Source organism: Eschscholzia californica, unplaced genomic scaffold (genome assembly GCF_041429995.1).
Source record: "Eschscholzia californica isolate CP2 unplaced genomic scaffold, dmEscCali1.0.p SCAF_6, whole genome shotgun sequence".
Taxonomy (NCBI): Eukaryota; Viridiplantae; Streptophyta; class Magnoliopsida; order Ranunculales; family Papaveraceae; genus Eschscholzia; species Eschscholzia californica.
In genome coordinates this window covers 42200407-42225835 of record NW_028238483.1, presented here as the reverse complement: position 1 = coordinate 42225835, position 25429 = coordinate 42200407, and the positions used below count along the sequence as shown (strand labels likewise).

At 35.3% G+C, this 25429-nt stretch overlaps 2 protein-coding genes across 2 annotated transcripts; both read left to right on the top strand.

Annotated features, from left to right (window-relative positions):
• The first annotated feature begins 777 nt into the window (after nucleotides 1-777).
• Nucleotides 778-2142, top strand: LOC147535139 (aspartic proteinase CDR1-like). Its single transcript, XM_086650173.1, has one exon. It carries the CDS (start codon nucleotides 778-780, stop codon nucleotides 2140-2142), a length of 1365 nt encoding a protein of 454 aa, XP_086506299.1.
• Nucleotides 2143-16352: 14210 nt separating this feature from the next.
• LOC147535138 (aspartic proteinase CDR1-like) lies at nucleotides 16353-18430 on the top strand. The gene has a single exon (XM_086650172.1). It carries the CDS (start codon nucleotides 17063-17065, stop codon nucleotides 18428-18430), a length of 1368 nt encoding a protein of 455 aa, XP_086506298.1. The 5' UTR covers nucleotides 16353-17062.
• The last annotated feature ends 6999 nt before the right edge of the window (nucleotides 18431-25429 follow it).

Here is a 25429-nt window from a genome sequence, read left to right as displayed (position 1 = left end):
ATTAAGTCTTTATGCTTCAGAGACTTTTCTATATGACCAAAAACCACGCCCAAAAAAGAATTGTAATTACAGAAACTTCATAAGAGAAAAATTGGAAAAAGTTAAAAAAATTGGGTCAAATCAGAAGTGCTAACACAGTTGGGGGTCAAAATGAAAGTCGTGACGCAATTGAAGATCAGTTGATCACAACTACGAACTTAAATAACACTAACACAGTTGAGGGCCAAAATGAAAATCATGACATAATTGAAGGCTAGTTGATCACGACTACGAGCTTAAATATAACTAACCCAGTTGGGGCCAAAATCAAAGTCGTGACACAATTGAAGACCAGTTGATCACACCTACGAGCTTATATAGAATTAACCCTAAGAATCTAGGATAAGTTATAAAAATGCTACCTAGAGTTGAAGAATAGAAAAAATTGATTGTTTTTTTAACCAAAACAAAATTTAGAGGAAAATTATCCAAGATTCTCTTTGCTAAAGTGGGAACAGTTGTACATACATTTAGAATGAAAATAATACCAAAACTTTTACATTAATAAGTAAATCTTATGGATGGTGACAAAGTGATTTTTTAACATTCATGTATTTTATTTAATATGGAAATGATGCCAAATCCTTATGATTTCCATTTTGTTATACACCAAAATGGATTTTGATATTTAATCCTATATCTAATTGCTAATTTCCTACCATTTATACAAACAAGGATTCTACCATTTTGGACTATAAATATCTGATGTACCTAAGTACCTTGAGCATAAACATAGCCATGGCTCCTTTAGCAAAATTATCATCTTTAGCTTGTTTTCTTATCCTTTGCTTTCTCTCCCATCAATCTCAATTCATCATCATTAATGCTGGTGTCATCCCCACAAAAGGTTTCAGCTTCAAACTCATTCATAGAGACTCCCCAGAGTCTCCTCTCTACCCTGGTAATCTCACCAGCTCAGAAAAACTCGAACGACTCATCAAATTTTCCAAATCGCGTCTTCTCTATTTGCATACCAAAATTGCTAGTGCTTCAAATTATTCTAATCTTGCTTTAGTCCGTCCTCCAGTACTTCACGATAACTACCTATATCTAGTTCAAGTAGGCATTGGTTATTATAAACCTTACCACTTACAACTTGATACAGGTAGTGGTCTAATTTGGACACAATGTAAATCTTGTGAGCCCAATTGTTTTCTTCAGAATACACCAACCTTTGATCCAAGTAGATCAAGGACATTTAGAACTCTACCTCACGCTAATTGTTTGCCACCAAAATTCACATGGAAAGACAACCGATGCCAATATGACCTTAAGTATGTAACAGGGAGATCTGCAGGTTATCTAGCTACTGAAACTCTCAAATTTGATTCGAAACGTTCCGTCAAATCTCTAAATAATATTGTCTTCGGTTGCGGCACAAATAATAGGGAGATGAAAGGGTTTGAAGGTAATATTGATGGTATTTTAGGTATGGATAAAGGAAAACTCTCTTTAATATCACAAATGGGAAATGAAGCTCAGAGACGATTTTCATATTGTTTAGTTGATGAAGATGCACCTGCAGGGACTCATAGTTTCCTAAGTTTCGGTAACGACTACAAGTTAAAAGGATCAAAGGTCCAATCCACACAATTTGTTCCTTTTCCAGATCTTGCAGATGCGTACGGTTTGAAACTATTAGATATCAGTGTAGGTAAGCAAAGGTGTAATTTTAATCCTGGGTATTTCGCACCGAAACCAGATGGATCAGGAGGAGTTGTTATCGATTCAGGAGCTTCCACTTCTCACATTCCTCCTGACGCGTATAAACGTGTCACCGTTCTTATAAAAACGTACTTAAGTGGGCACTTCACTCTCATTCCGGACCCTGGTCAAAATTTAGGCATGTGTTTTAGGTTGTATAGAGGATACACCGATCTTCCAAGCCTTACATTTCACTTTGATGGGCCAGCCGATCTTAAAGTGGCATCAACACAAGCGTTCTATTATGATGCTCACGAAGACTATCACTGCCTTGCACTCTTTTCAGATCTAGGGTTTTCTGTGATAGGAGCAAGGCATCAAGTCAATAACCGGATGGAGTATAATTTAGGTACAAATAGACTCTCATGGGCACCTGAAGATTGTCGAAGGTCTTCATAGGGATATTCTTTGTGTTGTTGGAGAACACTTTTTTATTTCCTTTTCTTATTTTCTTTCGAAGTGTAATGGATCCCTTATTTCTCTAAGTGAAGGGAGAAGAATTTCTAAATAAATCGATATTTAATTGTTTTGACTTGCTAACTTACATTTTTGAAAGCTTACGTGTCTTGTTTTGGTTCAAAAATGATTTGGGGACTCTCTCGACCATACTCCCTGGTGTACCCCCTCTCACATGTTAAGTGTATTTTGATCTTTTCAGTCTGACAAAAAATGTGAAAAAGACCAAAATGGTCTTGTCCAGGGGTACACCAGGGAATCCCTCTATCAGCTTTGGTTTTGGTTAGACTGAAGTTCCATTAAAAAGACATCAAAGAAAAAAAGTGTCTAAACGCGAGTCCATACCAGGGACCTCTAGTGTGTGAGACTAGCGTGATAACCGACTACACCACCGAGAAATTGTTATATATACATGGTTGTTGTGAAAAATAAAGGAGGGAAGAAGAAAGATAATGGAAATATAGACCAAGAGATAGAGACAAGAAGAACTTGATTTGTATTCATATGTTTGTAGATGATTCCTCTACTTTGATATATTGGTATATTAGGTACATTGGTACACTAGTTTGGTACATCTTATTCACTAACAAGAAAGCTCTTTATATAGGCCTCTTGATAAGTTACAAAACTAATACAAGAGTTGCATATAATCAATGGTGCTTGAATACAAATAATGGTGGAGAACTTATGGTGGTGGGAGTTACCAAAGTGTGGTGGTCATCCACCATAAATCAAAGATTTATAACACTCCCCCTGGATGTCCACCACATCAGATATTGCCTCATTAAAACCTTACTAGGAAAACCCAATGGGACAAAACCATAGTGAAGGAAAAAGAGTACAAATTCTTTGTTTATGTACATCTTTGATGAACACATAATCAGCCTCATTAAAACCTTGTTAAGAAAAACCCTATGGGAAAAATTCTTAACGAAGGAAAAAGAGTACTTTGTGAAAATATAGTATATAATGTTTCCATAAACTTGCTCCCCCTCATGAAGGTTGAGGGCATTGTTCAACTTTTTATCGCCAGCTTCCTTTTGGTATATATACACACAAAATACAATTTGTAGCATTTGACATTTCAAGTTGCATTAGTATAATGTCTTAAAGTTCATGCATACTTTAACTTGAAGCTTGTTAAATCCTTCCGGGATATCAATTGAAGTCACTATTTAGTGATTCGTATTTGTGTATCATGTATATCAGTAAGATAACTATAACATCTTGTGAAATTAATGTACTTATCACATTTCGTTGTACAATCCACTTGACACGCATAAGAGGTGTTAAATTCATCATTCGATGACTTTTGTCTTAAAATAGAGTTGTCTCGCCAAAACCTTGTCAGGAAAATCCAATCGGACAAAACCTGAACGAAGGAAAAAGACTACAACTTTTAGAAAATTGAAATAATTTTCAATATGCACAGTTGCCTCATTAAAACCTTGACAAGGAAAACCCTATGGGACAAAACCTTGACGAAGGAAAAGAGTACAACGCGATTGACATTTTATATATGAATGATGGTTGTTTTCTAAAACCACATTACAACACATATAATGTATTGTTTGTACTATATTAGGTACTTCAGGACCTGAGTTTCCATGACATATGATAAGTTAAAACAATATGAGTTGCTTTGAAGCTTATAGCCTTTTAGTATTTCAGAATATGTTCATTTTCAAGATTTTCTTTACTCGAATAATCTTTTTCAATACTCTACTGTCAAACTTTGATATCTCTTCAAGAGTCAGAATAGGATTTATAAATACTTCATAATATAATTCGAGGATTTGTAATTCATATTGAAATTTTATAAGTGGAAGTCAAATCCTTTATAGACTAAGTGACATTTCTTACATATGTCTACTTTATTACCTTCAGGGTAATTCTTGCTTGGTGCTTCGACTTCATGTCTGAAGACTTAATTATTTTATAAGTAAAATCTGCAAGTAATGAAGTATCTCATCAAAAGTTGACAAATTACTAATTCTGAATCAATATGCTCCCAGTAGCTACTATTTTCAGAAATACATCGTCTGAAATAATTTATTTGATTTCTCAAATTCTCACAGCATACATAGTTCAATGATCTCATGTATGTATGTACCTTTGTAAAAGGTCGGTGTCTTTTTTTTTTTTTTTTTACACATATCCTCTTCAGGGGATTTCATTAGGAATATGAATCACATTCAATTCTAATTTGATAGCCTCTTCAGGAGGAAAAATTATTCCTTCAGTGTCAAGGAGTATATGTCACTTTGAGCAACTCTGATCATTTTCCATTACCTTTATCTGGATATAAGCATATTAAGCTCTGAAAAATATTAATATTTCGAGGTAGCAAGTTCTCCGTATAATGATTCCAAATGAGAAAAACTCGATCATTTTCAAGTATTTTACGACATTGAATATAGGACTTCCTCCCCCTAATGTCGATAGATTTTCGTCTTATTTATGAGCACATACTTCAAGGATGTGACAAAGACGAAAGAAAAATCAATTGCTTTAGGCAAATTTGATTTTTTTTTCATATCATATTTTTAGTTGGACAAAAGTTTCTATCTGATCACAGCTTCAGGTGTGAGCAATTTGTTATAATATCACAACTTCAGGTGTGATTAATTACATGTGAGATATATCATCTTCATGTGATTTTATTTTATTTTATTTATTAAATCCATCATCACTTTCTTTTAGGGTATACAACTTCAGGTGTAGTTTGAAAGCGGATATCATCACCGTCCAAAGATGCGAAAAAAATATCATCACCACTTGCAATGCAAGTGCAACCAAAACTTTGATATCACATTCTCCTTAAAACAATTTCGTAAAATTTGGTTGTCTTCCACCATGAAGAACTTTGTCAAATTTAATCAAACTATATGTTCGTATAGTAAAATGAGATTTTCAATTTTGTCACTCTATTTGCAATATGAACTCGGTGTAAGATTTTCTTATCACCGTTTAATTATAATCCTTTAATAACCAACGGAAAATAATTTTAATACTGAAAAATTAGCATTTGTCATTCTTCAGGAATGCGCAAATAAATTTCTTTCGGGTTAATTCCGTTTTGGCCCCCGATTTGTGACCAACTGGCCGTTTTGGCCTCCATAAGTGTCCGGCAGTTCGTTTTGGCCCCAAAAAATTTCTAAATGGCCCCAAATTTTTTCAACCTCCCAATTTTACCCCCATGGCATTTCTGTAATTATCTTTTTTTTCTTTTTCTTTGTCCACCTCATCTAACAATCACCACATCACCTGTCCACCTCACCCTTCTTCTCCGGCGAAAGGTTGCCGGCCGGAATAAAAAATTCCGGCCGGCCACCTTTACCCAAAAAAAAAAAAAAAAAAAATTTTCTTCATCTTCTTCATTTCTCTCTCTTCTTCATCTCCTTCTTTCTCTCTCTTCTTTCTCTCTCTTCTTCTTCTTTATCTCTCTTCTTCTTCTTTATCTCTCTTCTTCTTCTTTATCTCTCTTCTTCCTCTTTCTCTCTAACCCCTCTCTCTTCTCTCTCTATAACTCCGGCGAAGGGGCGGAGCCCCTTCGCCGGAGAACCAGACCTTGAAGGTCTGGTTTCTACAACCAGACCGAGTCTGTTTCTACAACCAGACCTTGAAGGTCTGGTTTCTACAACCAGACCTTCAAGGTCTGGTTCTCCGGCGAAGGGGCTCCGCCCCTTCGCCGGAGTTATAGAGAAAGAAGAGAGAGGGGTTAGAGAGAAAGAGGAAGCCCCTTCGCCGGAGAACCAGACCGAGTCTGGTTTCTAAAACCAGTCCCGGTCTGGTTGGAAACCAGATCGGGATCTGGTTTTAGAAACCAGTCCCGGTCTGGTTGGAAACCAGATCGGGATCTGGTTTTAGAAACCAGATCGGGATCTGGTTTTAGAAACCAGATCCCGATCTGGTTTTAGAAACCAGATCCCGATCTGGTTTTAGAAACCAGATCCCGATCTGGTTTCCAACCAGACCGAGTCTGGTTCTACAACCAGATCGAGTCTGGTTCTACAACCAGACCGAGTCTGGTTCTACAACCAGACCGGGACTGGTTGTAGAAACCAGATCTCGGTCTGGTTTCCAACCAGACCGAGTCTGGTTCTACAACCAGACCTTGAAGGTCTGGTTTCTACAACCAGACCTTCAAGGTCTGGTTCTCCGGCGAAGGGGCTCCTCCCCTTCGCCAGAGTTATAGAGAAAGAAGAGAGAGGGGTTAGAGAGAAAGAGAAAGAGGAAGAAGAGAGAAAGAAGAAGAAGAGAGATAAAGAAGAAGAAGAGAGAGAAAGAAGGAGATGAAGAAGAGAGAGAAAGAAGGAGATGAAGAAGAGAGAGAAATGAAGAAGATGAAGAAAATTTTTTTTTTTTTTTTTTTTTGGTAAAGGTGGCCGGCCGGAATTTTTTATTCCGGCCGGCAACCTTTCGCCGGAGAAGAAGGGTGAGGTGGACAGGTGATGTGGTGATTGTTAGATGAGGTGGACAAAGAAAAAAAAGATAATTACAGAAATGCCATGGGGGTAAAATTGGGAGGTTGAAAAAATTTGGGGCCATTTAGGAATTTTTTGGGGCCAAAACGAACTGCCGGACACTTATGGGGGCCAAAACGGCCAGTTGGTCACAAACTTCAGGTTTGAAGAAGTATATACGCCAAACTTCAGGTTTGGCAATCTCATATACAAATAGACGTTCCAATTTGATCTTAACCAAAATTTAATGGTTAAATTTCTTCTTTGGAAAAATCTTCATTCACAGATCAAAATATACTCTTATGATACATTCATACAAAATGAAACATTAGCTATGAGAGTAATACCAATTTATTTTGGATGCATAATTTACCTTGACCTTACCATTGAATAGATTGCGTTGACATTCATATTAGTTTGCAATACCAACATTTTCACCATTATCATCTACTTAATTCTAATATTTTTTTAATGTGATTCATTATGCCTCAACAATCACAAAATCAATGGTTAGAGATAAGTAAAAATAATAAGTTTGAAACTTTAACAAAGAGAATCCACATACCTTTTAACTTACCAATTACAATTGACCAAACTTACCCATATTTTATTTGTTTGTACCTTGATCAAGGAGTTGATAATTTCTTCGTCCCTTTGACATAGAGCAAATCGTGCTGATAACGTGTTGTGAAAAATAAAGGAGGGAAGAAGAAAGATAATGGAAATATAGACCAAGAGATAGAGACAAGAAGAACTTGATTTGTATTCATATGTTTGTAGATGATTCCTCTACTTTGATATATTGGTATATTAGGTACATTGGTACACTAGTTTGGTACATCTTATTCACTAACAAGAAAGCTCTTTATATAGGCCTCTTGATAAGTTACAAAACTAATACAAGAGTTACATATAATCAATGGTGCTTGAATACAAATAATGGTGGAGAACTTATGGTGGTGGGAGTTACCAAAGTGTGGTGGTCATCCACCATAAATCAAAGATTTATAACAATGGTCAAATTTTTATATATTCTAATTTCTTCTATATCTAGGGTTTGGTTAAATTATCATTTTGACAATCTTTGCCCTTGGAATTTTACATCCAAAATAATCAGTAACTGATGATGTATGTTCTTGAAGCATCATTTTGCACCAAAAAAATGAACTTGTCTGCTTCTAACATGTTATCTTCTTACCCCTCCTACCCATTCTCTTCATTCAACATTTTCAATCACTACCTACGATTCAATACCACTCTCAAATCCTATATCCCCATTAAATCATCTGTTTTACCATCAACAATTGTTAATACAGGAGTGGGTTTTAAGAGAGAGAAAGAAGAACAAGAGGTAAAAAAGTTGAGGTGGGTTGAAATTGGAACAGATACAACTGATGCCCAAAATCAAGCAATTTCTAAACTCCCTTTGAAGATGACTAAAAGATGTAAAGCTTTGATGAAACAGATTATTTGTTTTAATAATCAAGAAACTGATTTGAATCAGTTATTGGATTCATGGGTTAAGATTATGAAGCCAATAAGAGCTGATTGGCTTTCTGTTCTTAAGGAATTGACCAAATTGGATCACCCTTTGCTCTTTCAGGTGGATTTCTTCTTCTTTTTCTACTAACCCTAGTTTTACTTCAATTTACTTTCTTACATTTGTTGTGATTGGTTGCAAGAAAACTTAATCTTGGGTAGGGGTGTACACAAGTCGAGCTCTTAACGAGTTGCTCGAGCTCGGCTCGACTATTGCCCGTGCTCGACTCGAATATTAGCGAGCACGAGCTTAACACGAGCCCAAAATCATGCTCGTTTATGTAAACGAGCCGAGCTTGATCATTCTTTAGTTTATCACGAGCTACTCGTGAATAGCTCGTTTAACATACTCTTATAATATTCTAGTACATAATTATGTATTAGTATTGAAACTTGTACATGAAATATCAACCATTAAAATATTATTGGAATATGAATCATTAATCATTATTATTGTATGTGACAAGTGATCATTGAAGTATTTTGATAATTTAGAAAGTTTTAATTTGAAGTATTTTGATAAACGAGTTTAAAAGAATGCAAGCTCGAGCTCTTTCAAACTTATACGAACCGAGTTTGAACAAGTGGACAATTACTCGAACGAGCTCGAGCTCGACAGTCAAATACACGAACCGAGCTTGAACATCTTACTACTCAGCTCGGCTCGAGTAGAGTACACCCCTAATCTTGGGCACAAAGAGTCTAGTGAGAACACCAAATGACCAAATGTTTAACTTCAAACACATAACCTATGGAATAGTGTGAATACTTTTAGCTATATTTAGAACTATAAGTTTTCAAAATATAGCGCCGAATTCACATAGGCTAATTGGCTAAGTACAAATTTGTTAGTACTTCTTCTTCTCTATTCCTCCCTTTCTCTTCTTTTCCCTCTCCTACTCTCTCTAAAAATTATCTTCTTCACCTCAAACCCAAGTAAGTAATTTCATGTCGATTAAGGATTTGACGTTTAGACTTATGGGCGAAGGGAATTTGACCAGGTTATGCCACTTTACTTCTCCGTTTAGTAAAAGTATGCCATTTGCAAATGAAACAACTACCTTCTTCCAACCACAAGTGCCTTTCTTTGGTACATCTTGTGCAACAAAAAAATATCAAATGGGAAAACAGAGGAACCCCTAATTAAGAAGTAGAGAGAGAAAGAACGAGCACATGAGCAATAAGACTAACGTCGTCGACTGGAACACAAACACCATTAGCTTTAAAGAGATTGGAAATGGTGCCTAAACCTGAAGATATTCTTCCTTCTAGCAACCTTCATATTTTTTTCCCTAGGAGGATATTTCTTAAAACCCTAGACTAATGAATTGATGAACCCTAGATATTCCACCTAGATTTGTTGCACGATTAGGGGATAGACAATGTCTTTTACGAATGGAAGATGATGCAAGGATTTCCCCTTCATCATCTTCTTCGACTCAGAAAAAATGAATTGAAGAATATAGTTTAAAGAGAGTAAGAAAGAGAGGAAGAGGGACGAAAAAGAAAAAAAACTACAGAGATGGGGGGGAGAAAGATGAAAATGGTAGCCGGAATTTTGGGGGTTAAGGTGAGGGGAAGATGTAGATGAGGGGACAATTTAGTAAATTTTTGGGTCAAAAAATAAATATGCTCCGTAAGTCAATCTTGATTGATTAAGTCTTTATGTCCAAAAGTCATGTTCAAAAAAAGAAACTAAAGAAATTTCATGAGGGTAAAATTGGAAAATATATTAAAAATTTTGGGTCAAATCATAAGCATTAACATAATTGGGGGCCAAAATGAAAGTCGTGACACAATTGAAGACCAGATAATCATAATTACGAGCTTAAATAAAAGGGTTATTTCCCAAATGGCTTCCAACTTTGTGACCGGCTTCCTGCCTGGCCCCCTACTTTAGCAAAAATACCCATATGGCCTCCTTTTTTCGTTATCTTTAACTTTCCGTTACTCTCTCTCCTCCATCTCATTTTTTCTCTCTACCACATCATTTGAGCACGCCACATCATCATCTTCTCCGGCAGGGGTCGCTGGTCGGCGACCTTTAATTTTTTTCTATTCTCTCTCTAAAAAGATAAAATTTTTTTTTTAAACTCTCTCTCTCTACAGATCTAGAGAAAGCAGACACATTACAGGTCTGTTCACAGACCTCCAATGGGTCTGCAAACAGATCCACTGAAGGTCTGATACCTTCAATAGATCTGTTCGTAGACCTTCAAAGGGTCTGTTCGCAGACCTTTAATGGGTCTACTCTCTAGATCTGTAGAGATATTATTTGATTTTTTAGAGATAGAGAGAATAAAAAAAAAATTGAAGGTCGTCGGCCGGAAATTTGGCCGACCAGTGACCCCCGCCGGAAAGATAATGATGTGGCAGAGAGAGAAAATGAGATGGAGGAGAGAGAGTAACGGAAAGTTAAAGATAATGAAAAAAGGGGCCATATGGGTATTTTTGCTAAAGTAGGGGGTCAGGTAGAAAGCTGGTCACAAAGTTGGGGGTCATTTGAGAAATAACCCTAAATAAAATTTACCTTAAGAACAAACTATAACAACGCTACGGGGAGATAAAGAATGAAAATAGGGTGCTTCTAAAGGCATTGGGCAAAAGGGTTGTCAGCGGGCGGGCTTTATTAGCACCAGGCCTGACAATTAATTTCTTTGTTAGCACCGGTCTCATCTGTAAGCACCCGACCTCATCTAACCTAACCTCCATCTAAATCTCAACATTTGAGAAAAACCTTCATTTTCTCTCTCTAAAGCTCAAAACCGAACCTCAAATTTTGCTCTCAATCTGTTCTTTCACTCTCTAAGTGTTAGAATCAACAATCATTTGGTGAAGACTGATAGTGATGAAAGATGAAAATTTTAATTTGCCCTAAAAATCTATCGGACAGACTGGACCAATCTGAGACCTAAGAGAACCAAACAGATCAGCTGATCCTTGACCTAAGAATATCGATGATAGTGGACTTTTACTTCTTTTAAAAAGATGATATAACACAGTTGAAAGATGAATACCTCACTTAGATTAATGATTCCGTTTATTTGAGTGGCCGGAGGATGTGGGTAGTAATGCACCACCTAGGATTTTGTTTTGGAAGAAAAAAAAATTGTTTTAGAAGAATAAAATAAATGAAGAAAACAGAGGTGAACTTCACCCAAATTAGTTGACCGGGTGCTTATAGAGAAATTGGGTCAATGATCATTGACCCAAGTCAATGAAATGACCGCCCGCTAACAACCTATCGGCCCTGTGCCTTTAGAGCCACCCATGAAAATAGTTCCAAAATTTTAATATTAATTAGTAAATCCCATTGTTGGTGTCTTGGTGACAAAGTAAATTTCTAACATTTATGTACTTCATTAAAATGGAAATTATGCCAAATCCTTATGATTCCTACTTTGTTATACACCCAACGGATTTTGATATTTAATCCTATATCTAATTGCTGATTTCCTACCATTTATACAAACAAGGATTCTACCATTTTGGACTATAATTATGTGATGTTCATAAGTAGCTTGATAAAAAACATAGCCATGGCGCCATTAGCAAAATTATCAATCTCTAGGTTATTTTCTCATCCTTTGCTTTCTCTCCCTCAATTTCAATTAATAACCAGTAATGCCGCTGGCAGCCCCACAAAAGGTTTTAGCTTCAAACTCATTCATAGAGATTCCCCGGAGTCTCCTCTCTACCCTGGTAATCTTACCAGCTTAGAAAAACTCGAACGACTCTTCCAGTTCTCCGAATCACTTGTTCTCTATTTGCATACCAAAATTGTTGGTGCTTCAAATTATTCTAATCTTGGTCTGATCCGTCCTCCAGTACTTCAATATGCCTTGAAGTAGGTATTGGTTACTATAAACCTTACCACTTACTACTTGATACATGTAGTGATCTAATTTGGACCCAATGTAACCCTTGTGAGCCCAATTGGTTCCCTCAGAATACAACAACTTTTGAGCCATATAGATCGAATACATTTAGAACTCTACCTTATACTAATTTTCTGCAACCAAGATTCACATGGAAAGACAACGGATGCCAATATGACCTTTAGTATGTAACAGGGATATCTCGAGGTTATCTAGCTACTGAAACTCTCAAATTTGATTCGAAACGTTCGGTCAAATCTTTAAATAATATTGTCTTTGGTTGCAGCACAAATACTAGGGAGATAACAATGTTTCGAGGTAATATTGATGGTATTTTAGGTATGGATAAAGGAGAACTCTCTTTCATATCCCAAATGGGAAATGAAGCTAAGAGACGATTTTCATATTGTTTAATTGATCAAGACGCACCTGCAAGGACTCATAGTTTCTTAAGTTTCGGTAACGACTACAAGTTAAAAGGATCAAAGGTTCAATCCACACAATTTGTTCCTTTTCTAGACAATGCAGATGCGTACAATTGAAACTATTAGATATTAGTATAGGTAACCACAGGTGTTTTTTTAATCCTGGGTATTTCGCACCAAAACCAGATGGATTAGGAGGAGTTGTTATCGATTCAGGAGCTGCTACGTCTCACATTCCTACTAATACGTATAGCCGTGTCACCGATCTTATAAAAACATACTTAAGGGGACAGTTCACTCTCATTCCGAACCCGAGTAAAGGATTAGACATGTGTTTTAGGTTAAATAGAGGATACACCGATCTTCCAAGCCTTACGTTTCACTTTGACGGGCCAGCCGATCTTAAAGTGGCATCAAAAAACGTGTTCTATTACGATGCCCGCCAAGACTATTACTGCCTTACACTCCTTACTTCAAAGGCAAAGTTTTCTGTGATAGAAGCAAGGCATCAAATCAACAATAGGATGGAGTATAATTTAGCTACAAATAGACTCTCATGGGCACATGAGAATTGTTGAAGGTCTTAATAGGGATGATATTTGTGTCGTCGGAGCACACTTTTTCTTCCTTTTCTTATTTTCTTTCGAAGTGTAATGGGGTCCCATATTTCTCCAAGAAAAAGGAAGAAAAAATTTCAAAATAAATCAATATTTCATTTGTTTGACTTGTTAACTTACATTTTTGAAAGCTTAAAGCTTAAGAAAAAAAATATGCATATCAAAACCAGTATTCCCAACTAAAAATTGTTGTAAGGAAGTAAGATAAGAATTAAATCAAAGACTAGTGTTCAAAATACAACTAGGCGGTAACTCATATCAAACCTGTCTGACTTTTTTGTTGTAGACAACTAAGAGCATCTCCGATGCAAGACTCAATCTTAAAATCCCAAGTGCCCCTTAGAATTTGAGATTTATTTTAAGAAAAACTCTCTAATGCAAAACTTAATTGAGATCTTAAAATGATGTAGAAGCATTTAATTTTAAGAAGCCTCAATGCATAAAAGGTTTGGTCAATCAAAATTCACTTAGGAGGCGTATTTATTTATTTTTGCTCAGGCTTTTTTCTCTTCTCTTTCTCTTCTCTTCTTCTCTTTCTCTTCTCTTCCTCTCTTTATCTTCATTCCCCTCTCCTACTCTCTCTAAACAATACCTTCTTCACCTCAACCCCAAGTTTGCAATTTAATGCTGATTAAGGATTTGACGTTTAGACTGATGGCGAAGAGGATTTGACCAGGTTATGCCCGCTTTACTTCACCGTTTAGTAAAAGTATTTCATTTGCAAATGAAACAACTGCAATCGTCCACCCACAAGGACCATTCTTTAGTACATTTTGTGCAACAAAAAATATCAAATTGGAAAACAGAGGACCCCTAATTAGGAAGTAGACAGAGAAAGAACGAGTACACGAGCAATAAGATCGACAACGACGACTGAAACACCATTAGTTTTGCTTAAAACCTATGACGATTTTCCTTAAAACCCCAGACTAATGAATTGATGAACCCTAGAAAATCCACCTAGATATGTTCCACTGTTACGGGAAAGACAAAGGTCTTCCACGAACGGAAGATGATACAGGGGTTTCCCCCTTCTTCATCTTCTTCGGCACAGAAAAACTGAATTGAATAATATAGTTTAGAGAGAGTAAGAGAAGGAAAAGAATATAAAGAGATGAAGAGAGACGAAGAAGACAAAAAAAAGGTAGAGAGATCAGGGGGAGAAAGATGAAAATGAAAATGGGTAGCCGGAATTTTGGAATTAAGGTGAGGACAAGATGAAGATTAGGGGACAAGAGACAACTTAGTTAATTTTTAGGTCAAAAAATAAATACGCCCGTCAAAAAAAAGAATTGTAACCACAGAAATTTCATGCGACAAAAATTGTGAAGTTTATTAAAAAAATTGGGTCAAATCAGAAGCAGTAACACAATTGGGGGTCAAAAAATTAACCCCAAAAAAGAATTGCTATTAAAGAAATTTCATGAGAGAAAAAATAGAAAATTTATTACAAAATTTGGGTTAAATCAGAAGCACTAATATAATTGGGGGCCAAAATGAAATTCGTGACACAATTGAAGACCAGATGATCATAATTACGAGCTTAAATAAAATTAACCCTAAGAACAAACTATAACAATGCTATGAGGAGTTGAAGAATAGAAAAGATTGATTGTTTTTTTTTGCACACGTTTACATCTTCACAAATTGCTTAAAGCCAACTTTTGGTTTTCATCCAAGAACTTTCCTTGCTTTACTAGTATTGATCTCTCCTTGTATATACGAAAATTTTACCATCAATCCATCTCATTTCCAAACTCCACTTCTTCTTTTTTTCCTTTTCCTCTTTCTTCACCACTTTTTTTTCTATCGGAGTAAATAAAACTTGCTGATCAACAAATTCATATATTCATAAAACTTGAATATGTAGTGTATCTTCTAACAAACGATTCATTAGAACAACCATTAATAGCACGACAACCCTTGATTTAACATAAATCCAAAAACTTTAACAAAGATTAATCCCACAAGGGTAAGTGTTAATCTTGAATAATGCTTGAGAATAGTAGTTCACAATGGACGGACCAAACATTTTTGTTACATGAGACTTATATACTATTTTTGTAATAAGTCTCGTAAGACGTAATGTCTACATTATTGAATTTGTGTTTCATGGCGATTCACTTCTTGTGGCCTGATATTTCACAGTTTTATGTTATGAGTGACAAAAATCTCGACAGACCATTGTGCATTTGATGGTGGTGTGTCAGTATGGCATGTAAAAAAAGGAATTGTGTTAGTGTGTTGTGTTGCCTTCTGCCTCTCGCTCTGTTGCGAACCACTAGTTCAAGATTGCGAACTTATGAGATAGAAGTTAAATAGGAAGAGTTAAATAAGTTTGTCTAGTTTATTTTGATAAAATACCCATCAGATATGTTAATATCTATGTCACCAAAATTTGTAGATCCAAGATCAGAATATGTTCATATAATGTGAAACATGGCCACTTTAATATGGACAAATATTATTAATATACTAGTAATTATTGTTAATAATGAAGAGATGGATAATAAAGAGATGGAGGAGTAAGAACGTCCGTGCATAAAAGGCTTAGTCGATCAAAAATGACTAGGGAGGCATCGTTTAGTCAAAGTATTTCATTCGCAAATCAAACAACTACTTTCTTCCAAGCACAAGTGCATTTCTTTAGTACATCTTGTGCAACAAAAAATATCAAATTAAAAATTAGAAAACAGAGAACCCCTAGTTAGGAAGTAGAGAGGAAAAGATCGAATACACGAGCAATAAGGTCAGCATCAACAACTTAAACACCATTAGCTTTGAAGAGATTGAAAACGGTGCCTAAAGCTGAAGATATTCTACCTGTTAGTCCCACAGTCCTCATTTCTTCCGTACGAGGATTTTGCTTAAAACCCTAGACTGATGAACCCTAGATATTCCACCTAGATTTGTTGCACTGTTACGGAAAGACAAAAGTCTTCTATGAATGAAGATGATGTAGGGGTTTCCCCTTCATTGTCTTCTATGTTTAGAGAGATTAAGAGAAGGAAAAGAAGATAAAGAGATGAAGAGATCACGAAGAAGGAAAAAAATAGTAGAGAAATGAGGGGGAGAAAAATGAAGATGAAAATGGTACTCGGAAATTTGGGGGTTAAGTTGAGGGAAAGATGAAGATTAGGGGAGGGGACAAAAGACAACTTAATAAATTCTTTTGCCAAAACGTAAATGTGCCCCATAAGTCAATCTTGATTGATTAAGTCTTTATGCTTCAGAGACTTTTATTTATGTCCAAAAATCACGCCCAAAAAAGAATTGTAATTACAGAAATTTCATGTGAGAAAAATTGAAAAAAATTAAAAAAATTCGGTCAAATCAGAATTACTAACACAGTTGGGGGCCAAAATGAAAGTCGTGACACAATTGAAGACCAGTTGATCACAACTACGAACTCAAATAACACTAACACAGTTGAGGCCCAAATTGAAAGTCATGACATAATTGAAGGCCAGTTAATCACAACTACGAGCTTAAATAGCACAAACCCAGTTGGGGCCAAAATGAAAGTCGTGACACAATTGAAGACCAGTTGATCACAAGTACGAGCTTATATAGAATTAACCCTAAGAATTTAGGATAAGCTATAACAATGCTACCAGGAGTTGAAGAATAGAAAAAATTGATTGTTTTTATTTAACCAAAACAAAATTAAGAGGAAAATTGTCCAGATTCTCTTTGCATTAATAAGTAAATCTTATGGTTGGTGACAAAGTAATTTTTTAACATTCATGTATTTCATTTAATATGGAAATGATGCCAAATCCTTATGATTTCCATTTTGTTATACACCAAATATTTTGATATTTAATCCTATATCCAATTGTTGATTTCCTACCATTTATACCAACCAGGATTCCGCCATCTTGACTATAAATATGTGATGTACTAAGTACCTTGATTATAAACATAGCCAATTAGCCATGGCTTCATTAGCAAAATTATCATCTCTAGGTTATTTTTTTATCCTTTGCTTTATTTCCCATCAATCGCAATTCATGACCAGTAATGCTGCTGGCATCCCCACAAAAGGTTTCAGCTTCAAACTCATTCATAGAGACTCACCAGAGTCTCCTCTCTACCCTGGTAATCTCACCATCTCAGAAAGACTCGAACGACTCGTCAAATTTTCCGAATCGCGTCTTCTCTATTTGCATACCAAAATTGCTGGTGCTTCAAATTATTCTAATCTTGGTCTAATCCGTCCTCCAGTACTTCAATATTTCTTACTTTATCTAGTTCAAGTAGGTATTGGCTATTATAAATCTTACCACTTACTACTTGATACAGGTAGTGATCTAATTTGGACTCAATGTAAACCTTGTGAGCCCAATTGTTTCTCTCAAAATACACCAACATTTGATCCATATAGATCGAATACATTTAGAACTCTACCTGAAACTAGTTGTCCGCAACCAAAATTCACATGGAAAGAGAACCGATGCCAATATGACCTTAAGTATGTAACAGGGAGATCTGGAGGTTATCTAGCTACTGAAACTCTCAAATTTGATTCGAAACGTTCGGTCAAATCTTTAAATAATATTGTCTTTGGTTGTAGTACAAATAATAGGGAGATGCCACTGTTTGGAGGTGGTATTGATGGTATTTTAGGTATGAATAGAGGAGAACTCTCTTTAATATCACAAATGGGAAATGAAGCTAAGAGACGATTTTCATACTGTTTAGTTGATGCAAACGCACCTGCAGGGACTCATAGTTTCTTAAGTTTCGGTAACGACTATAAGTTAAAAGAATCAAAGGTTCAATCCACACAATTTGTTCCTTTTCCAGATAATGCAGATGCTTACGGTTTGAAACTATTAGATATTAGTGTAGGTAACCACAGGTGTTTTTTTAATCCTGGGTATTTCGCACCAAAACCAGATGGATCAGGAGGAGTTGTTATCGATTCAGGAGCTGCTACGTCTCACATTTCTCCTAATGCGTATAGCCGTGTCAAGGATCTTATAAAGACATACTTAAGGGGACAGTTCACTCTCATTCCGAACCCGAGTCAAGGATTAGACATGTGTTTTAGGTTACATAGAGGATACACCGATCTTCCAAGCCTTACGTTTCACTTTGACGGGCCAGCCGATCTTAAAGTGGCATCAACAAACTTGTTCCTTTACGATGCCGACCAAGACTATCACTGCCTTACACTCTTTCCTTCAAGTGTAAAGTTTTCTCTTATAGGAGCAATGCATCAAATCAACAATCGGATGGAGTATAATTTAGCTACAAACAGACTCTCATGGGCACCTGAGGATTGTCGAAGGTCTTCGTAAGGATGATATATGTGTTGTCGGAGCACACTTTTTCTTCCTTTTCATATTTTCTTTCGAAGTGTAATGGGGTCCCATATTTCTCTAAGAAAAAGGAAGAAAAAATTTCAAAATAAATCAATATTTAATTAGTTTGACTTGTTAACTTACATTTTTGAAAGCTTAAGAAATAAAATATGCATATCAAAACCAGTATTCCCAACTAAGAGTTGTTGTAAGGAAGTTAAGAATTAAATCAAAGACTAGTGTTCAAAATACAACTAGGCTGTAACTCAGTTCAAACCCGTCTGACTTTTTTCTTGTAGACAACTAAGAGCATCTCCAATGCAAGACCAATCTTAAAATCGTAAGTGACACTTACGATTTGAGAGTATTTTAAGAAAAAACTTCTCCAATGCAAAATTCAGTTGAGATTTTAAGATGATTTAGAAGCATTTAATTTTAAGATGCTTGAGTGAAAAAAAGGTTTGGTCAATCAAAATTCACTTAGGAGGCATATTTAATTTTTTGCTCAATCTTTTTTCTCTTCTCTTCCTCTCTTTATCTTCTTTCCCCTCTCCTACTGTCTCTAAAAAGTATCTTCTTCACCTCAACCCCAAGTTTGCAATTTAATGCCGATTAAGGATTTGATGTTTAGACGACTGATAGGCAAAAAGGATTTGACCAGGTTATGCCCGCTTTTCTTCACCGTTTAGTAAAAGTATTTCATTTGCAACTGAAACAACTAACTTCTTCCAAGCGCAAGGACCATTCTTTAGTACATCTTGTGCCACAAAAAATATCAAATTGGAAAACAGAGGAACCCCTAATTAGGAAGTAGAGAGAGAAAGAACGAGTACACAAGCAATAAGATCGACATCGACGACTGGAACACCATTAGCGTTGCTTAAAACCCTATGACGATTTTCTTTAAAACCCTAGACTAATGAATCGTTGAACCCTAGAAAATCCACCTAAATCTGTTCCATTATTACACGAAAGACAAAGGTCTTCCACAAATGGAAGATGGTGCAGCGGTTTCCCCTTCATCATCTTCTTCGACTCAGAAAAACTGAATTGAATAATATAGTTTAGAGAGAGTAAGAGAAGGAAAAGAATATAAAGAGAGACGAAGAAGACCAAAAAAAAGGGTAGAGAGATCGGGGGGGGGGGGAAGATGAAAATGAAGATGAAGATTAGGATAAGATACAACTTAGTAGATTTTTTGGTCAAAAAATAAATATGCCCGTCAAAAAAAGAATTGTAACTACAGAAATTTCATGCGAGGAAAATTGGGAAGTTTATTAAAAAAAATTGCGTCAAATCAGAAGCACTAACACAATTGGGAGCCAAAATGAAAGTCGTGACACAGTTCAAGGCCAGTTGATCAAAACTACGAGTTTAAATAAAATTAACCCTAAGATAAACTATAAAAATGCTAGCGAGAGTTGGAGAATATAAAAAGTTGATTGATTTTTTCACCAGAACAAAGTTTACAGGAAAATTTGACCAAGTTTCTCTTTGCCAAAGTTTAGAGGAAAATTAACCCCAAAAAAGAATTGTTATTAAAGAAATTTGGTGAGAGAAAAATTGAAAAATTTTATTATAAAATTTGGGTCAAATTCGAAGCACTAACATAGTTGGGGGCCAAAATAAAATTCGTGACACAATTGAAGAGGAGTTGATCATAGTTACAAGATTAAATAAAACTAACCCTAAGAACAAACTATAATTGTATAACAATGCTATGGGGAGCTGAAAATAGAAAAAATCGATTGGTTTTTTTACCAAATCAAAGTTTAGAGAAAAATTTGACCAAGTTTCTCTTTGCTAAAGTCGGAACAGTTGTAGGTATTAATAAAGTTGTTAGGCTTCTGGCCATTTTCATTGTTGGGCTATAGGCCCGGTGTTGTTAATGTTTGAGTGGGCAGTTATCGAGCTTATCACATCTATGATGTATTGATGCGTCCAAAAAGGTTCAAACCCAAGCAGAGGTATCAAGTAGTAACCGGTAAAACCGGAGTCGATCCAAGGATAGGAAGGTAATTTTGATATCGAAGGATTTTATCCGTCGATTTAGGTATTAAAGGCTTACTTAGACAAAAATATAAAGAAACAAGATAAACGGGAGTTTTTGATTAATAAGCAATAAACGAAGAAGACAAGAAAAACTAACTAACTATCGAAGTAAACGAGCGAGAGAGATTTAAGAGAAGAGTCGGAGGAACAAGAGTCGGGACGCAACAAGAGTCGGGAGACAAATAAGTGAGAGAGGTGTCGAACCGAGAATTCGATAATGATAAACCTAGGACTACGTGTAGTCCGATCTAATGTTTCAAGGTATAATCAATGTTCGACTCCTAAAGTAGATGTCTCTAAGTACTACGTATATCCGGAAATCATACTTAGTCAAACAAACGTCTAAATCGATTTATCCCGAGTCAACGAAAGTGTTGTCTAGTCGCCTAACTATGTAAAGTGCATGACAAGACACATGAAATTATGACTTAGACTACGATCGATATCGAATACTTCGTTTCGTCTATTAACTATGTGAAGTGCTTGACAAGACACATGAAAATACGATCAAAACGATAATCGAAATAAACGAACATCAATTTACAATCAAAACATCAAATCATATTAAACATAATCACGAATTCATCACATTTCATTTCATATAATCGACAGACTAAAGTTAGCTAAACATGGTGATTGAATAAGAAATGGAAAGAAAATGATGAGAGAATCACCCTTTTTCGATGTGGTTCGAGACTAAGATCGTCGAAAAATATGAGTCTTTAAGGTGCAGCCGATCTCCCCTTAGGAATTCTCTGGGTTCCCCATAACGACCACCATGAATTGCTTGATTCTTGGTAAAAAAATCGAATTGTAAGAACCCTAAAGGAGTTTATACTTCTTCTACTTCCTATAAAGTTGTTTACTGTACGTTTGTTTATTCCCAATACATGACGCTATGCACTAGAAGAAAGACTGATTTCTGGTACATCATTTTGTGGCTTGCAAACAGGCTTATTCCCGTTTCATAAAACACTGTACCTATCCCCATGTAATGAAAAATGTATGTCCATGAAATAACATTGAACTTTTAAAAACCCTAATGGGTTATACTGATTTCTTCTACTTCCTATAAAGTTGTTTCCTGTGCATTTTTTTTATTCCCAGTACATGACGCTATGCAGTAGAACAGAAATTGATTTCTGGTACATCATTTCGTGTCTTGTAAACGGGCTTATTCCCGATTAATAACACACTGTACCTATCCCCATGTACTGAAAAAATGTATGTCCATGAAATAACATTGAACTTTTAGTGTCAGTTATAATGTGTTTGTTATAATGGGTAACACAAGTTTGTTCCTAGTTTATTTTGTTTACAGACTCCAGCTATGGAAACTACAGAAGTTCCCGACCGGTCTATACGGAAGAGAAAAGCACCCGAAGAAACATTAGGAGAGAGTAATAAAAAGAAGGGAAAGTCCTTCAAACCTGAAGTGGGATTAAAAGTGAGATGAAAAACAGACCTGCCGACCTTGCGGCAAAATATCACAAGATTCTAGAAACAAATGTAATTAAGAAGTACTTAAGGTTACGGTATTTTGTAAACTTTGTTAACAAGAAATTATGGTGACAAAATTGAAACTAACTCAGGTGCTGGATGTCCCCTCTTGAAAAATTTCGGTAATTAAGAAGTAATATGGTACGTATTTTGTAAACTTTGGTAACCCACGTAAGACATGATCTCTCTCTTGGAAAACAAAAAGTTGAAGGAGTATATTCTTAAACTTATTGAGAAGTATATAATGTACAAAACATTATCTAAGGTAACGTTTGATAACGACAAGTACATTCGCATAAGATATATTTGGGACAGAGACTACAATCAGAAATGTTCAGGAAATTGATTTGAGTACAAGAAATAAATTTGTGTACAAAAAACATATTTATGTACAAGAAAAAAAAGTGTGTACAGGGAAGAAAGTTGGGTTTAGAGGAGAATCCTCTACTACATCCAGAGATGCACTTTTAAATAATATGTATAACAAGATATTATATACTAAGAAAGTCGGGTTTAGAGGGAACAAGATATTATATACTAAGAAAGACAAACTTACATTCTTATGGACTTGAATAATATGTATACCAAATGTACATTTTTAATTTTCAATACATAAGAAATGTTTAACAAATAGATTTGTGTACAGAAAATTTGATACTACAATCAATTATGTGTAACATACTTGTGTTACATTCTAACTGGTCCTACTACAAGCAGAAATGTTTAGGAAATAGATTTGTATATAGGAAATATGTTTGTGTACAGGGAAGAAAGTTGTGTACATGGAGGAAAATTGGGTTTAAAAGAGAATCCTCTATTACAACCAGAAATGCACTTTCAAATAATATGTATACCAAATGTTTCATTTGGGGAGCAAGATTTCATGTACTAAGAAAGACTTATACCATTATGTGTCCCAAACACTTAAAAATGCAGAGTACAACTTTATGTTTACTAAACCGAATAGTTTACGGTTCATTGATGTGTGTTGGACAAATAATTAATCTGATTTAGAATACTCGTACAACATATACTAAGCACCATTAAAGCTACAAGTTTACTCTGTCGAATCCGATCAAGTTGAATCCTTCTTGTCGAGCTAGAACTGGAAAGTTCTCGTTGCATCCTGCAAACACAAAGTCAAATTATATGTTACTAAAACAAATAAAACATTTGTATGTACAGAACACCTTTATGTTTCCCAACCACTAAAAAATGTAGAGTACAACTTTATGTTTATCAGAAATTGAATAGTTCACGCTTCATCGGTGTGTGTCAAACAAACAAACAATAAGCAATGCATAAAAAAATGGTGTTTTATGTCTCACCAATGAGGGTGTGTTCGAGCAATGTTCCCAGATACACTGATATATCGGTTGAATCATTTCGAAACAAATCTCTATTCATACTGCATATTGTTACAAGCTTGTTATGCATATGAGAAGGTACAACTATCTATATAACAAATCAGCAAGGTTTTTATGTCATGTCATAAACATTGTCTATAAATCTTGACCGTGCAATCTTCGTTTGTGAATCCAAACCATCGTTTTAGAAGCCTCCAAACATGATTTAGTTGTTTATTTGTTATCAAAACTACCACATTATTTTATACCCTCATTTTTTTTCAAAAATAACATGTAGGTTAACATCTAAATATATATACTTGAAGGGGTATAAATCTTGACTGTGCTTTAAAATTTCAGTTTTGATTTTCAAGTTTTGTTTCTCTTTTACTTTTTTTTGGTCATCGATCATCATTTAATATTGTTGATTGTTAATTTAGTCTCATCTTCTTTTTTTGATCTTACGTTTTTGTTTTGCAGGTAATGTCATTTTTTCTGTTTATTTCTTCCTCATGTGTGAGTCATCTTATTTTTATCTAATCTCTTTCCTCTTTGCAAGAAACTTATTTTTTGTTGTTCATAATGAATGAGGTTTGCTAGTTAATGTTAGGTTTAATTTTACAGGAAAGTATTTTTTTCTTTTAAAGTTTTAATATTCTCGGTTCTCTTTGATTCAATTTCTTTCTATTTCATTGCTTCTACTGATTTACTTTGTTCGATAAATCTTTTTTTTCTTCACAGAAAACATATTTTTTATGTTCACTCACATGTTTGGCGTGGCTATTATTGACTATTTTTTGCATACGATATTATTGTCAGAATTTTAAAGTTGTTAATTTTGTTTTCAAGGAGACAAGGAGATATAGAAAAAATGATTAATGGAGAAGATGAACTTTGTGTTAGAAAATAGAGAAGTTCCCACATTTTAGTGCAACTAGATTCGAATGAACGATGTTGAAACTTTGTCGAAGACCAAAGAAGAATTTGATAGCTCTTCATCCAAAGTGTTACAACATATTTTTTCTGTTCACTCACATGGTTGGCGTGGCTATTATTGACTATTTTCTGCATACGATATTATTGCATTTTGACATATTTTATTCAAGAAGGATAAAAAGTAAGGAAAGTATGCTAATGCGATTTTTTTTATGGTTTGGATTTGAAACTCATAGTTTTTTTTCAACAACTACCGAGGTCTGAATTTCATAATGAACTCAATAGAGATTCCTAAAAAAATAAAATAATGTATTGCGTTTCGACATATTTTGTTCGAAAAAGATAAAAAGCAAGGAAAGTATGAGTAACCCAAAAACTAAAAGAACCATCCACTATACTCTCTCATAAACATTTCTTAAAGTAGATTCAAGCACAAACCACAAGGTATAGAAAAAACACTACCTGCAGGCAGGAAGCAAATGCTATCTGTACCAAATACCCGATGCTTTGAAATAAAAATAGATTGAAGATAGAGATCGTCACGTGATTAAGAACAGAAAGGTAGAGTTCGAGATGTAGAGGTTCAAGTTCAATTCATATGGATATTTGAGCTTTAACGGTCTAGATTAAAAGCGACTGGATTTGAGTTTGACGGTCTAGATTCATTGTCTTATTTACGTTGGGCACAAATGAATGTTCAAAATATTTTAAGATTTACAATATATTCTCAATTTTATGCTACTTCATTTTAGAGAGGCCTGTAATATTGGATCTTAAATCTATAATTTCTTTTCTAATGCAAGGTGATTTTGGCTTAGTCATTTTACTATTAACTAGGTATCTCCCGCGCCTTGCGGGTGCCGTCAATCCCGTCGGGCTTACGCCAGTCGTGGTTAAGAACCTCCACAACACAAGCACAACGTGTTTAACATTCACTCGGGTGCATGTAACACGATGTCCACTTTAAATCTTCGTCTGACGTCACCTAGACTAAGCCGAAACCTAGACGTGCTAGCACTGTGGTGCCTGTGTTTCGTCATATAGTGCTAGCACGCCTAGGTTTGGGCTCATTCTAAGTGATGTCAGACGAAGATTTAAAGTAGACATCGTGTTACATGCACCCGAGTGAATGTTAAAAAACGTTGTGCTTGTGTTGTGGAGG

What these genes read in the sequence shown, in the direction of transcription:
- LOC147535139 (XM_086650173.1), top strand. Translation starts at nt 778, where the DNA reads ATGGCTCCTTTAGCAAAATTATCATCTTTAGCTTGTTTTCTTATCCTT.
- LOC147535138 (XM_086650172.1), top strand. Translation starts at nt 17,063, where the DNA reads ATGGCTTCATTAGCAAAATTATCATCTCTAGGTTATTTTTTTATCCTT.